At 33.6% G+C, this 13,915-nt stretch overlaps 1 protein-coding gene across 5 annotated transcripts in view; it reads left to right on the top strand.

Annotated features, from left to right (window-relative positions):
- LOC145668173 (vacuolar protein sorting-associated protein 4B-like) overlaps nucleotides 1-13,915 on the top strand; it is an 82,955-nt gene that overhangs the window by 26,597 nt on the left and 42,443 nt on the right. For all 5 annotated transcript variants that reach the window (XM_081735799.1, XM_081735797.1, XM_081735801.1 and 2 more), the window contains exons 6-8: nucleotides 1,182-1,343; nucleotides 6,339-6,492; nucleotides 10,070-10,189. In XM_081735799.1, the coding sequence (XP_081591925.1) occupies nucleotides 1,182-1,343; nucleotides 6,339-6,492; nucleotides 10,070-10,189 (436 nt within the window). The remainder of the gene's footprint in view (nucleotides 1-1,181; nucleotides 1,344-6,338; nucleotides 6,493-10,069; nucleotides 10,190-13,915) is intronic.

Raw genomic sequence — 13,915 nt, 5'->3', positions numbered from 1 at the left:
ATATTTAGAGTCCTTTATATGTTTGAATAATCCTTGAAATTTGGTTTTAATTAAGTTCAGAATTACACACGTGTTTTTCAACTATAGTGCAATTATTTCTGTTAGTCTTGATATCTTGTTAGTTCTTGATATTCACAATGGCTTTACTACACCATGGAAGATGTTGTGAGTTCCCTTAAGCTATTCTGTTAAATTCTTTTCAATATTTCTTGTTGATACAGACATGGCCTTTAAATCAGTCTCCTTAAAAATTATTTTTAAAAACACCTTTTCAATTTTTCATTTCCTTTGTTTGTTTCAATAATCATATCTCTATTTAATTATTTCTTGACTTGCTTATGTTACTTTTGTATCGTATATGAACGGATCCATAAATAACATGGATTAAACTGTTACCAAAGGTAATTTTCATATTCTATATTAGAAAATTTTTCTCATTGTAATCAATCCTACTTGAGCAATGCTAATAGATCTTCCGGAGAAAGTTCTTCCATACACTCCCCTTGAGTGGTTATGTTTGTACAATCCGCGGCAAAAAACCTGCAACATGAGGATGTAAGTTTATTGTAAAACTACGCCCAACAGCACAGGGTATGAACATAACGTCTAAGTGGAACGAATCACGCCAGGATAAACCTCGGCCTCCTCCCGTGCACACTTATTTTGGAGCAAAAGACTTCGTCATTTCACAATAAACTTATATGCTCATGTTGCAGGTTTTTTGCCGCGGATTGTACCAACTTAGCGCATATGTGACTTAGCTAAAGTAGCCTTCCTATAGATTTTGATATGAAATTTGTTGTTGGTCTGTAAATTGTGAGGTTTATCAAATTTAAATTGCTATTATTAACTTTTAATTTAATAGAAGTGTACTATGCAGTCCAGTATACCTTGAAAGCTGATAGAAATGGAAAGTCAGACCTACAAGGATAGACACCAAAGGATTCTGGTGCTTTTCATAGATATATTTTGTTAGAGAACTAGTATAGCAATAACTATGTAAATAATATACCGTATCTACTAGTCTGTACTCCGTCTACAAGTCTTTACTTCTTTATTCTTTTTTGACAATAAATACATTTATTGTTCCTTTGTAATTAAATCATTTTTTTAAATTTTGTATTATGTATGCAAATAGAGAGCGTTGTTAATATGGAACTAAAACTTATTTATGTTTTTAGTGGAAGATTCTGATAACGCAATTGCGCGACAAATGATAATAATGTCCACAGTGACTCAACCTAATATGGTTCATTTAAGTGACGTCGCAGGATTGAATGAAGCCAAGAAACTTCTGAAAGAAGCTATGATTTTACCTACTTTGTATCCACATCTATTCACAGGTGAGTCACTTAATATTTATCACAAAGACAAAAAGTTCCCCTTTATTTCGCCTACTAACCACATAATGTTCAGATCATATTTTAGTATTAAGTTCATAAGGTATGTAGAATTGAAGTTTAAAGGATATAACCTTACACAGAATTGGGAGAATGTTATATGTTTTAAAATTTTTTATCTACATGTAAATAGATAAATGTACTGATGACCGTCTATAAATTTACTTTCTGAACTTTGCATATTTATTTATCAAATAATGGAGACTAAATTCATTTTTGATAATATTAAAATTTCTATATATTCAACCAAAAACAACTTTGAAATTCTACCTGACAAAATCCCTCGTCAACGCAAACCAACTATATTTAGCATCTATGGACGTCACGGACATCAATAATTCAATTTCGATTGATTTTAACATTCTATGCACTCAGAAAAAATTAAGGAAAATAAAGTTTCAGATCTGATAATTTATGAAATCACTACATTATTAGAATATTGTTTGAACCAGAATTACTTTTAATTTAAAAATGTAATATATATAATCAGAAAGAAGGATTGGCAACAGGTAGTCCGTTAACCGCCTTTTGACCAATGTGGTTATGGATCATTATCAAACGAAGATTTTATAAAAGCACAAGTATAAATTCTTTAGATATTTCCGTTGTGTTGATGACTCTTTGATTATTTACAAAGAAGAAAACATATTAGCAGATATAGTCTCTGAATTCAACAACATCCATAAAAACATAAAATTCACTGTAGAAAAAGAAAGTAATAATGGATTAAATTTTCTAGACATCCACATACAATGCAAAATTAACAAATTCTGCTCATCTTTATACAAGAAAGAAATTGCATCGGAAATGTTTGTCCATAAAGACTCAGCACATTCACATCTCATCAAGGCCCATATTTGGGAAAAAATTCTTTTTGAGGGCATTTGGTTATATCACAAAAGAAAAAGGTCTTCTGAATCACATAAAAATTATATCTCTAGGAAACAAGAACAGATTTAATTATTACACACTCAAAAGGTAGAAAAATTTGGCGTGAAAAAATTACATCAATCCGGTCAATAAAACCAAAATGAAGAATAACTGTTTCATTATCACGGTAGTTTCTGAAAGAAATGGAAAATTGACTACTCTTTTGGAACGAAATTTTCGAAAAAATCTGGTACAAGCTTTGAAAAATTCACTTTCAAAATATAAAAATTATTATAGAGACAAATTACATAACCTGGAATTTATTCAGTATCTTGTTCATGCAGTCGGTTTTACATAAGAATGACAAAAAAGAACATCTTGACGAGAGTGAAAGAACATATCAGGGATGCAAGACGAGAGGAAATATTGAATGTTAAGTTTTAGTAGGAGCTAACATTAATTACCCGCTTCGCTGGGTTAAATTAAGAAAAAAATGTAATATATTCCGTTAGTCAAAGCTTTTTACTACTGCCAAAGAGCTCTCTGATATCGGTTATTTTCGATCATTTTTATATTTCTCTCCCCGCCTTCTCCCGCACGTTGCGTGGCTGAATTTAGACTTTTTTAAACGGCATCAGAAGTGTCACTGTTCATCACAGCAAGCTCGAAAACTATGCATTCGGCACTAATATTGGTCATTTTCGATCATTTTTATACATCTCCACCCTTCTTTTCCCCATGGTGTGGGGCACAGCATCGGAAGTGTCACTGTTCATCTCAGCGACTTCGAAAACTATGGATTCGACACTGATATTGGTCATTTTCGATCATTTTTAAATGTCTCTCCCCCTCCTCTCCTAAGTTCCACCGTCAAAGTGATATAATAAAAATAATCCCAGGCCCGAACCTCTTCTATGTTGAAAATTTGATCGAGATTGGTTAGGTGGTTCAAGAGTTATTAAATTTTATACACACAAAACTCTCCCTTCCCTCCCCTTCCCCTAGGTTCTACCGACTTCATCTATGTTGAAAATTTGATCGAGATCGGTCGGGTGGTTCAAAAGTTGTTTTATTTATTTTTATATGTCATCATCCTCTCCTCCCCACCCCTACGTTGCACCGTCAAAATGATATGATAAAAACCATGTCAGGTCCGAACCTCATCTGTTGAAAATGTGATTGAGATCGGTCGGGTGGTTCAAGAGTGATTAAGTCACAAAAACAGTCTCTTTCATCTTAATTTTATCTTAATTTCTTTACATGTATCTCCCCTCTCTCCCTCTATATTGCACTGTCAAACTGAAATGATAAAAATCGTCCCAGGCTCGAACCTTATCTATGTTGAAAGTTTGATAGAGATCAGTCGGGTGGTTCAAAAGTTTTTTTTTTCATTTTTATATATCTTTTCTCCTCTCCTCCCCTCCCTTAAGTTCTACCGTCAAAGTGAAATGATAAAAAAAAAGAAAAAAAAAGGCTCGAACCTCATCCATGTTGAAAATTTGATTCAGATCGGTCTAGTGGTTCAAGAGGTATTAACTCACGAACATCGTCACTTTTATTTTTATTTGTATTGATTTTAATATATCTACCCCTCCTCTACCTCCCCTACGTTGCTCCATCAAAGTGAAATGATATATAAAATAACAGGCATGAACTTCCTCTATATTGAAAATTTGATCGTAATTAATCGTTTGGTTCAAGAATTATTAAGTTTTATTAATTTTTTATATCTCCCCTCCTCCCTTTTCCCTAAGTTACACCATCAAAAATGTATAGATAAAAACACCTCCAGAACTGAACTTTATCAGTGTTAAAAATTTGATCGAGATGAGTCGAGTGGTTTAAAAGATTAGGAGTCACAAACATAGCCATTTTTAATTTTATAATATAGATATAAAAATACCAGATTCAAGGAAGTTCCTTTTCTAAATAATAATAATAATAATAATAATAATAATAATAAAGGATTGTTGTATAATATCAGCAAGTGATGACTGACTACATGGAACATCCAATATTTAAAAAAAAAAAAAAAAAAAATTGCTGTATAAATTTTACTTGTCTTCGTGAACGTGGGAAGGACCCTTTTGATATTTTCACAGGGGAATGAGTACTTACGGTACGGTTATACCGAAATTTTCCTGTTTCGTCCTTCCTTTTCCTCCTTCAACAATGTAAAAAAAAGCAAAACAAACACATTGTTAAATGGAATCTGGTGATTCTGCATGCTGAATCTTTTTTTCTTTTTCAAGAAAGATGTTTATTTTTCCAGTCGAGGATCAAGTGGCTAGCGTTCTTATTGGGTATTCTTACACAAACACTAGTTCTGCTTGCTAAGTGACGTTTAAAAAAACAAGGATGCAGGTGTTTTCTTTACTGCAAGTTACTCAAGGTAATTTATTGTTGTGATTTCTTCTCTTGTAAACTGAACGCAATTATGTAGTCTGAAAATCGATGGATAAAGGAAAAAATAATATCGTTGGTTCAGAATTAGCTTACATGTAGTAAACAACATAAAAATCACCACAATATGATGATGCTAAGGAACACATGATACTAGTGTTTCATTTTATTTTATTTTATTTTATTTTATTTTATTTTATTTTATTTATTTTATTTTATTTTATTTTATTTTATATTTTATTTTATAAAATAAAAAAATAAAATAAAAAAAGTTACCTGGATCTGCCACTGGTAAGTACAACATATACGCACTAACCTAACCTAGCGTTCTCTACTAACCTACTCTACTCTACCAACTTAATCTAACCTACCCTACTAACCTAACATAATCTGCCCTACTAGTCTAATCTAACCTACCCTACTAACCTAACATAATCTGTCCTACTAGTTTAATCTAATCTACCCTATTAACTCAACGTAATCTGCTCTTCTAACTTAACCTAATCTACCCTATTAACCTAATAAATCTGCTCTACTAATCTAACATGTATTTAATATTGTAGTCTTATTTATATATTAGCTGAACGCCCGTTCTTCGCACAAGGAAAGTAGATTTATGTGAAATACTTGAAAGGTGTATATGAGCCCTCTTCTCCTTAGGATGTGTGTTTCAATCGACATGGAATAGTGAATATCCAGCTTGGTCCAATTGCTAAATTTGTTCATTCGTTTCCCGCGTTAATAATCGTGTAATTTTCTCTTTCTTTGCTGTTCTAAGTTTGTCGTTGGACATAACTTGCCTGGTTTTCCTTCCTAAGTTCGCTCATTTTCTCATTGGCATTGTGTAGTTTATTTAAAACAGTGGAAATTATTTTATTATGTGTAATAATGAAAAATGGGTAATATTTAAATGTAATAGTTAATGAATAAATTGTTACGGTGTGAAATTTTGAGCCCCTATTAAATCCCGTATTATATACGTTTTGATGAAAGTTAATGATGAAACCCAGTTTAAGATAGGTACTATGTTTAAATAAATCATGTTAATCGGTTCATCTATTTGACCGTGATACGATCACAAACAATATTACATTTACTTTTATTCAACTACCCTTTTCCATAAATTGAAGATTTGTTTTATTATTCAAAGAATATTACAGTGTTTATATTTGTATGAGAAATGGTGTAATTTTCTTTGAATTAATGTAACACTACATACCTACTCAAAACCTTTTTTACTATTTCCTACTGTAAGTTTATAGGTATAATGTAACTGTTCTGCTAAATTAAAGTAGCTCAAAAAACAAAAATTAGCACATTATGAAAACAAATCCCAATAATAGTAATTTATTGATTTATATTTCATACCTTCACTCAAATAAATAAAAAAAAAAAGAATCATTTGGGATAATTTAATGAGTTTTCTTGAATATAATACTTATCCTTTCATACTTTCTCCTAACTTTTCACTTAATTTTCGGGCTTGTAATATATCAAATTGAAAAACTTATTCGAAGTCCTATATGATTAATATTATTATAAAATATTTAAAAAAAAATAAGTTATTTTGAACTACTAAGAATTTATGCAAATAGCTAACACGTTATGTGTTCTTATGTATTCAATCCGCTTAATATTCATATTTTATCAATTATCATTTAACAGGTGCTCGCTATCCTTGGACTCGTTTCCTTTTGTATGGTCCTCCAGGAACAGGAAAAACTCGACTGGCTCATGCTATGGCAAATGAAGTAAATGCAGCATTTTACTGTATTTCTAGTGCTGATCTATTATCTCGATGGGTTGGTGAATCCGAAAAGTAAGTAAATCTTCTACGTTTATTTTGTTGATGTTATCGTACGTAAACCAGCAGAGTGTTATAGATACGGGAAGTACCCCTACAATATTTCTATATCGTAGAGAAATATCCTTTAAATTACTTCAAATAACTTCATAGGATTCACTAGATACATAAGAATATTATTTCTTTCATCTTTGTATTTATTTCTTTATTATCTAAAGCTTTTATAAGTAAAGTTAAAATATAGAAATTGTCTTGGAAAGGATACAATGGAAAGAATACATGTGCATTGAAACAAACATCAATAAATAAATAACACAAATAATATTATCAAAAACAACTTAACTTGAAGTTCAAATAATTACTTTTAACGGCATTATTTGGAACTAATACCTGTATTACCATCGCCTCCTTTCTAAATCTTAGCGTGGTTTCACAAATGACCAATAGCAGTTTATTAGAAAAATTATTTTTCAAAAGAATTCAGATAAATGTTCTTTTGTTATTCTTTGCAAATATTAATTGTGAAATATTTATTCGTTAGATAGTTATAAACCACTCTTAATACCTTCTTTGTAATATACTCTGCAAAAGAAGAGAACTGCATGTCCTAAGTGTTGAATATCAGTAGTTTAAGACATATATCCGAAACGAAAATGTTATTTTAGTTTTCATCCCATTTCGTAAGGTAAACCATGGCATTTATTGTCCACCGAATTAAAACTGCAGATGAATGATATTTTTAATATATTTACCTGGTCTTAATTGATATAAGATTACCTAAGGTCTTGATGAATTACAGTACGTAGTTAGAATGAACTGTGCAGAAAAAACACCTCAGAGACTACAATTCGGAAAGAAGAAAATGAATGTGAAAATTTGAGATTTCATTAATAAATATTGATAATCATGTGTTAATAAATGTTCCCATCACATTAGTACATTATGATCATAGTTATTCTGCCATTATCGGCAGATCACTTGCCGCAACTGAGAAGCTACCATTCACTCGACCTTTAGCTCTTCGTCTTCATGTAGGAATTTGTTTTAATACCATGCATCAACTATAGACTCTTTCGCCCTTTCCCTCTGTTTCCTACTATCATACCCTGTAGGACGTTCCTTATGATACAGTTCCTTTTCAGCCAATGTCCCAACCAGTTTCTCTTCCTGTTTTTACTTACATCTAAAATTGTTGAATATCAGTTACTCTTTTCTTACCCCCACTATTTTTAACATCTCGTTCGTTATCTATTCGACCCAACCAATTCTCTTCATTTTTTCCACGTCCCATTTTATGAGTCTATACTCTTTATTAAGGACTCGAAAACCGGATTTTTCTTCCTTCTAAATGCTTCTTTCGTCATTTCTCTCCTTGGTTTTATTTCACATTCTTACTTCATGTCATTACTAATAACATTACCTAATTATTGAGAACTAGTCACCTGTTCTATTGTCTCTCCTCCCACTTCTAATTTGGCACTGACCACTTCGTTCAAATCGCCATGGCTTTTGTCTTTCTAAAGTTTATTTTCATTCCGTATTACTTGCAGCCCTTCCTCAAGTTTTGTAACATCTTATTAGTTTTCTTTCCAGATTCCCAAACCGCCATTAATACAGGAAATAATATATGTCTAGATCTCTCCTATTTTTTATGTGTGAGGAATTCCTAGCTCGGTTCCAGATAATGTGAATTTGAGTGGACAACATCATGTCCGTGGGTTTATTAGGGATTCCACCGTTTCTTCTCACATTTCCATTCCACCAATTGTTTCATATTCATTCACTTTTATCGATTATCCGTCTATTTTGGTTCAGAGGGCTTTTAAGTTAGGACATATGTTTTAAATGAGCAGCCTTAGCCATTAACGAAGTTAGAAAGTTCAATTTCTAACAGGGTTATATTGTATTATATACTACCTTTCACGGGCGCCTATCCTGGGGGGCCGGGGGCCCCCTCAAAGCTCATGTGGGCCACCCTATTGTATTTATGAATATACAATATTTGGCATAATTTGAATGCAATTTGTCTTAAAATCCTCATTTATATACCTTCTGCATCTGAATGGCCCAGAGAAATCGGCGCCCTTGCTACCTTCTCGTGCACCAGGACTGTGTGACGTCTTCAACATGTACAAAATCCGAGAAGATGAAAATGAAAACCCTTTTAAAAGTCTATGGTGTCTCATAAATTGTAAATGAGACCAGTATTGTAAATAACCACGTCAAACCTTTTCAAAATCATCCTTCTTCATTTCACGTTACTAACTTAAAATATCCCCTGGCGTTATGCTTCATAAAGGGTCTGACCGGACAGGCTTTCAGTTAGATAATAAAGTGGTCAGCCTATCTGCTTCGATGTTGTTATTTCTAGTTTTCTAGACTAGAAATTAACTATCTCCTAATTCAATTAGCTTCACTCAATTCATCAATTAGCCGCATGATGCTGAGCCACCGCCAACAATTCTGTGCCACCACTTAAAATCAAACCCGAAATCTCACGCACAACCATTCGAATGTACATGAGCACAGTTCCATACTGTATATTTCATTCAATTATAGTAACTTCATTGACAATTTTCATATACAGGATGTATCAAAAATATCGCGATTTCAGAAGACTGTTTTTTAATCCAAATAAAGATAGAACTGTAGAGCTAGTTTTAAAATACATGTCTGAATATACTTACACAATTTTCACAAATGCTCAATATACCCACTTTTGCACGCACGGCATATGCAGTCAAATTCATCCCATACTTGCCCGAGCGTGTCTGGTGTTACTGCTGTTATGCGGTTTTGCATCTCATCTCAGTTCTTGAAAAGGGAATTACATACACGGAATTTTTGTCAACCCTCACAAGAAACAATCACAATGCAAAGATTCAGTATTGTATTGAGACTAAAATTATCCTACACAGTCATGGATGTCCGCAGAAGGGCGAAAATTGTAGTCCTCTGTTTATTAAAAAAAAAAAGTGTTTATGCCTTTTGGAAAATAAGACAGCTTAGGATGGGGGAGAAGAAAAGACGTAGAAAGGAGTAGTCCAGAGGCTGACTTGAACGGCACCATCTCGGTGTTGACGGCATAGTTTCAGCAGAAAGACAAATATTTTTATTTTGTACTAACCAACTAGTATCATATATTTTTATAACAGAATTTGGAAACGTGAAGAAATAAAGAAAAGTTGGGCAATTACATTTAAATAAATATTGCTTCTGCTCGGAAACCTAATTGAAATGATTGGTTCTCTTAAATTCCATGGAGGGGTTACGGTCCCACCTTGTCCTCTCCTTTTCTTCTTCTTCGCGGATGTTCATTGCATAGTTGTAACGGAATCACACTTGTTGTAGCGGAGAATGCAGAACGCTTTTGGTTGCTGAGTCGTCATAAGACCCACCAAGGAGGCACCTACTTGCAACCAAGTAAAATACTACTGTAAATAAAATTTTACTCCAGACATGCATTTTAAAATTTACGGTTCTATGTTTTCACATTTTGCCTTTTGAAATCAAACGAATTTTTTTATATACATGTCGTATACTCATTTCATGCCTAAAATCAAACAAAGTAAGCAGAGTTTCATTTTTACAGGATGGTTCGTGAGCTGTTTCAGCATGTAAAACAACAAGAACGGAAAACGATTCTGTTCATTGATGAAATTGATGGCATTTGTAGAAGACGTAGTTCAAGAGAAGACGAATATTCTCGCAGGTTAGATGCTTTAAGATTTCTAATAAAATATACCTATACTTAACATGTGTAAATAATCATTGAGTAATTTATACAGTTTGTGATTCGTTTGAAAGGTTTAGTCATATTCAGACGACGAAGGAGATATTCTTCATTGATATTTCTCACGTATGACAAATAATGCTTCTTCTTAAGGAATTTAGTTTACCAACATTCTTTTATATCTTTACCCGTTCGTGCATCCGAGATATTAAAAAAGTATGAAGAAATATTTGGATCAGAATCAATTTTGGACAGAATATAGATAATAAAATCTTAGGAATTCAGTTCATTGATGATAGTGATATTCATACCGGAAGTGGTAGAAATAAATCATTTCCGGTTTTAACGTTGATCATTTTAGAGCAAAAGCAGTAATGGAGAGCAAGAAGCGGTTCTCTGGAATCGATTAAGTTTCCGAAGAATACATTTTATTTCCATCCTTAGATTCTACTAAAACCGAAAGTGATACCAACACAACTTCTGGTCTCAATATAGAACTACATAGAGAATATACGATAGAAGATAGTGTAAAGCGGGTTTTTAAAATCGATTTAGCATTCTAAAAATGGGTACCATCTTGTCTCTTAACCCTTTATTCAAACCGGAAGTCACAAAAATCAACTACTTCCGATTTTAATATTAATCGCTATATAGTAAAAACGGTAATAGAAAGAAGTGGAATCAATTAAGAGTTCAAAGAATATATATTCTACTTCTACTCTAATGTCTCTACTAAACCGGAAGTGGTAGAAATCCACTACTGCCTCCGGTTTTGATATTTATTGAGAAAATATCACGCCATATAAATCAAATTCCTTCACGTGGTGTACACGTGACACTGCTACTTTTTTCATGCGATCGTCTTAGCACAAATACGGTTAATATGTTGTAATAATACATTGTTAATTTCAACCAAAAGAATTTGTGGGAAAAATTGAAATTCAAGTAGATACGGTGATGTAGAACAATTTTCTGATTGCTCTTATGAAAACGAATTCGTTGTGTTTTCTTGCTTCTTTTATTGCTTTTTAACAAGATGTTTATTATCCAATCCATGTTAATTAGTATTTCCATTTTATCCGAGTTGAATTCTTACACATTATTTTTATGTTTAACCTGTTTATGCATATGGTATGCGCATGCGATGGCGTATTTGAAGCATCAATCGGACATCTTTCCAGTCACACTTATGGTATAGAAACGTCTATTTAATTTGCTACTCGTAAAATATCATACAAAGTGGCAAAAATTGTTTTACTGATGTTAGTTTCATAAATATTAAAGCTGCAGCACGTTCCAAGTGTTTTATTGTAAAGATAAAGTAAAAATGTAGACTTTACCTTGTGGAAATATGGATATTTTATACTATATTTTTGTTGTAAAAATAAATAGTGACAATATACACTATGTTACGCGAGAGTAAAGTATTTCTCGTATTATTTCCAGAAGTAGTAGGTATGAGCCATTGCAGAATGATCCGAACCTGCGGACCCCTTTCTCTATGACTGCCGAGAAAGGAAGTGTGAGAAACTGAAGGAAAGAATAAAGAAAAAGGAGAGCGCACACACACACACACACACACACACACACACACACATATATATATATATATATATATATATTATATACAGGGTAATTATTTATAGGGCTTACAGCTTTAGTCAGTTATAATTCTTTATTGGAACCACATACAGACTTGGATTATATGTCATTATACTGCAAAACACTTCAAGTTTTCTTGTGACAAATCTATTATCGCTCAATGTGTGCACCTGCGGTCATCCTGGACACATCCCAACTAACATTATCAGGTAGGGGAGTAGTGTACACCTTATCTTTCACAAATCCCTACAGAATGAAGTTATGTGACGTGTAATCTGGAGACCGTGCCGATCAGGCAATCGATCCACCACAACCTATCCACTTATCTGGGAAACGCTGATCAAGAACTTCCCTTACGTCTATCAGGTAGTGCGGCGGGACGCCATCTTGTTACCACCATAAGCGGCCATTGTGGTCATCTTCATCTAACTGTAAAATAAGGAAGTTCTGGAGCATATCAAGATAGGCGATGCCGGTGATGGTGCTCTCAGCAAAGAAGAATGGTCCATACACCTTTGCTCTGGAAACAGTGCAAAATACGTTCACTTTGGGGCTGTCACGAACCACCTCCACGTGCACATGTGGATTTTCCGTGCTCCAGATACGACAATTGTGTGTGTTGACTCGGCCGGAAAGGTGAAAAGTTGATTCGTCACTGAATACCACATTGTTCAAGAATGACTCATCACCAACATGGTAACACAGAATTCATGTCGGGTATGTTTATCCGCTTCACTAAGTGCTTGAATTAAGGACAGTCTGTCTTGAATTAAGTGGCTTCATGGACAAACTTCTACGCAATACACGCCAAACAGTGACTGAGTTATATCAGTTTCTTGTGATGCACGTCGTGTAGATTTTCGAGAACTGCGGACAAAACTCTCCCTAACTGCTTCCACCACATCGTTAGTCACGGGTGAGCGCCCTGGAACCTCTGTGTGTCGCACAGAACAACCTGTTTCAACAAATGACTGTTGGTCTGCTGGATGGTTCCAGGTTGTAAACCCAGGTCAAAGTTGTAAACCCTGATGGTGTCAGCATAATAACATTTGCCATATTGGTATTGAATTTGATATTTACAAGAAAAGGCTGAAAGGTAACGCACGCTTTTTCTTGGCAGAAATTTTATAGATCGCTAAACTAAAACTCATTCAGCATATACACAACAAAACAACATAAGTATAAAGATGCTTGAGGTATTCCTGCTAGCGTGGCATTAATTCTAGTTTAACGTGTTCATAAAAGTCTGTCCGCTAATCACAGTCATGTCTGGACAATGGATTGAACTTATTCTGCGTGATCGAACAGTTGAATATACATAGATCGTTTCAAAAGATTGAAGAGTTGAAATTCTGAAGGAGAATGGTTTGGTCTTTTTGTGGATGCTGGAATATCCCCCAAGCGAAATTTAGCAGTTTTGGTACAAACGGATAGAGCAATATGGGTAGGCGTTGTAATGAAGTAGTCTGGCATTTGAGGTATGTCTCTTGGGAAATCGAAATGTTTCCATTCCATACTGGACTGCTCCTTGTTTTGGGTGTACAAAGAAACACTTAGAACTCATCGCCTTTGAATATACAAGTGTTTTGTGTGCGTAACACCAAGTGGTTCAAGAATGATCTGCTCGTCTGTTAGGTTTTGGGGCATCTATCACTCACCTATAAACTTTACGGAAACCTTAATTATGCACAATATCTAACGTTACACTATACCATATGTTGAACTTGTGCCAATGTTTACAGAATAATCCGTCGGTCGCTCCGAATCATCTTTTCAGTGCTTCTGACTATAGCTGGAATTGTAGCGGTTACAAATAGACTGGATCAAGATGAATCAGTAAGATCTGTCCGAGTCTCTTGAAAAAAACTTGCATCATCTTGTAGTGCCACTGCATTATATGAAGTATATGCAATCAATTCGTTACATGAAATTATATATAAATCAATTAATTAATATGGATACGATACTTATCTTAGCACTTTTTGGAAATAAATCCTGGATAAATAATTAAATTTTAAATTTCTTGTAACTTCGTTCCTATTTATCCGAAATACATCATATCATCTGATGGTCATAGTATCTGACACGAAGTTACCTTAGATA

Source organism: Thermobia domestica, chromosome 13 (genome assembly GCF_964235325.1).
Source record: "Thermobia domestica chromosome 13, izTheDome1.hap1.1, whole genome shotgun sequence".
Taxonomy (NCBI): domain Eukaryota; kingdom Metazoa; phylum Arthropoda; class Insecta; order Zygentoma; family Lepismatidae; genus Thermobia; species Thermobia domestica.
This window is presented reverse-complemented; position numbering and strand designations above follow the sequence as displayed.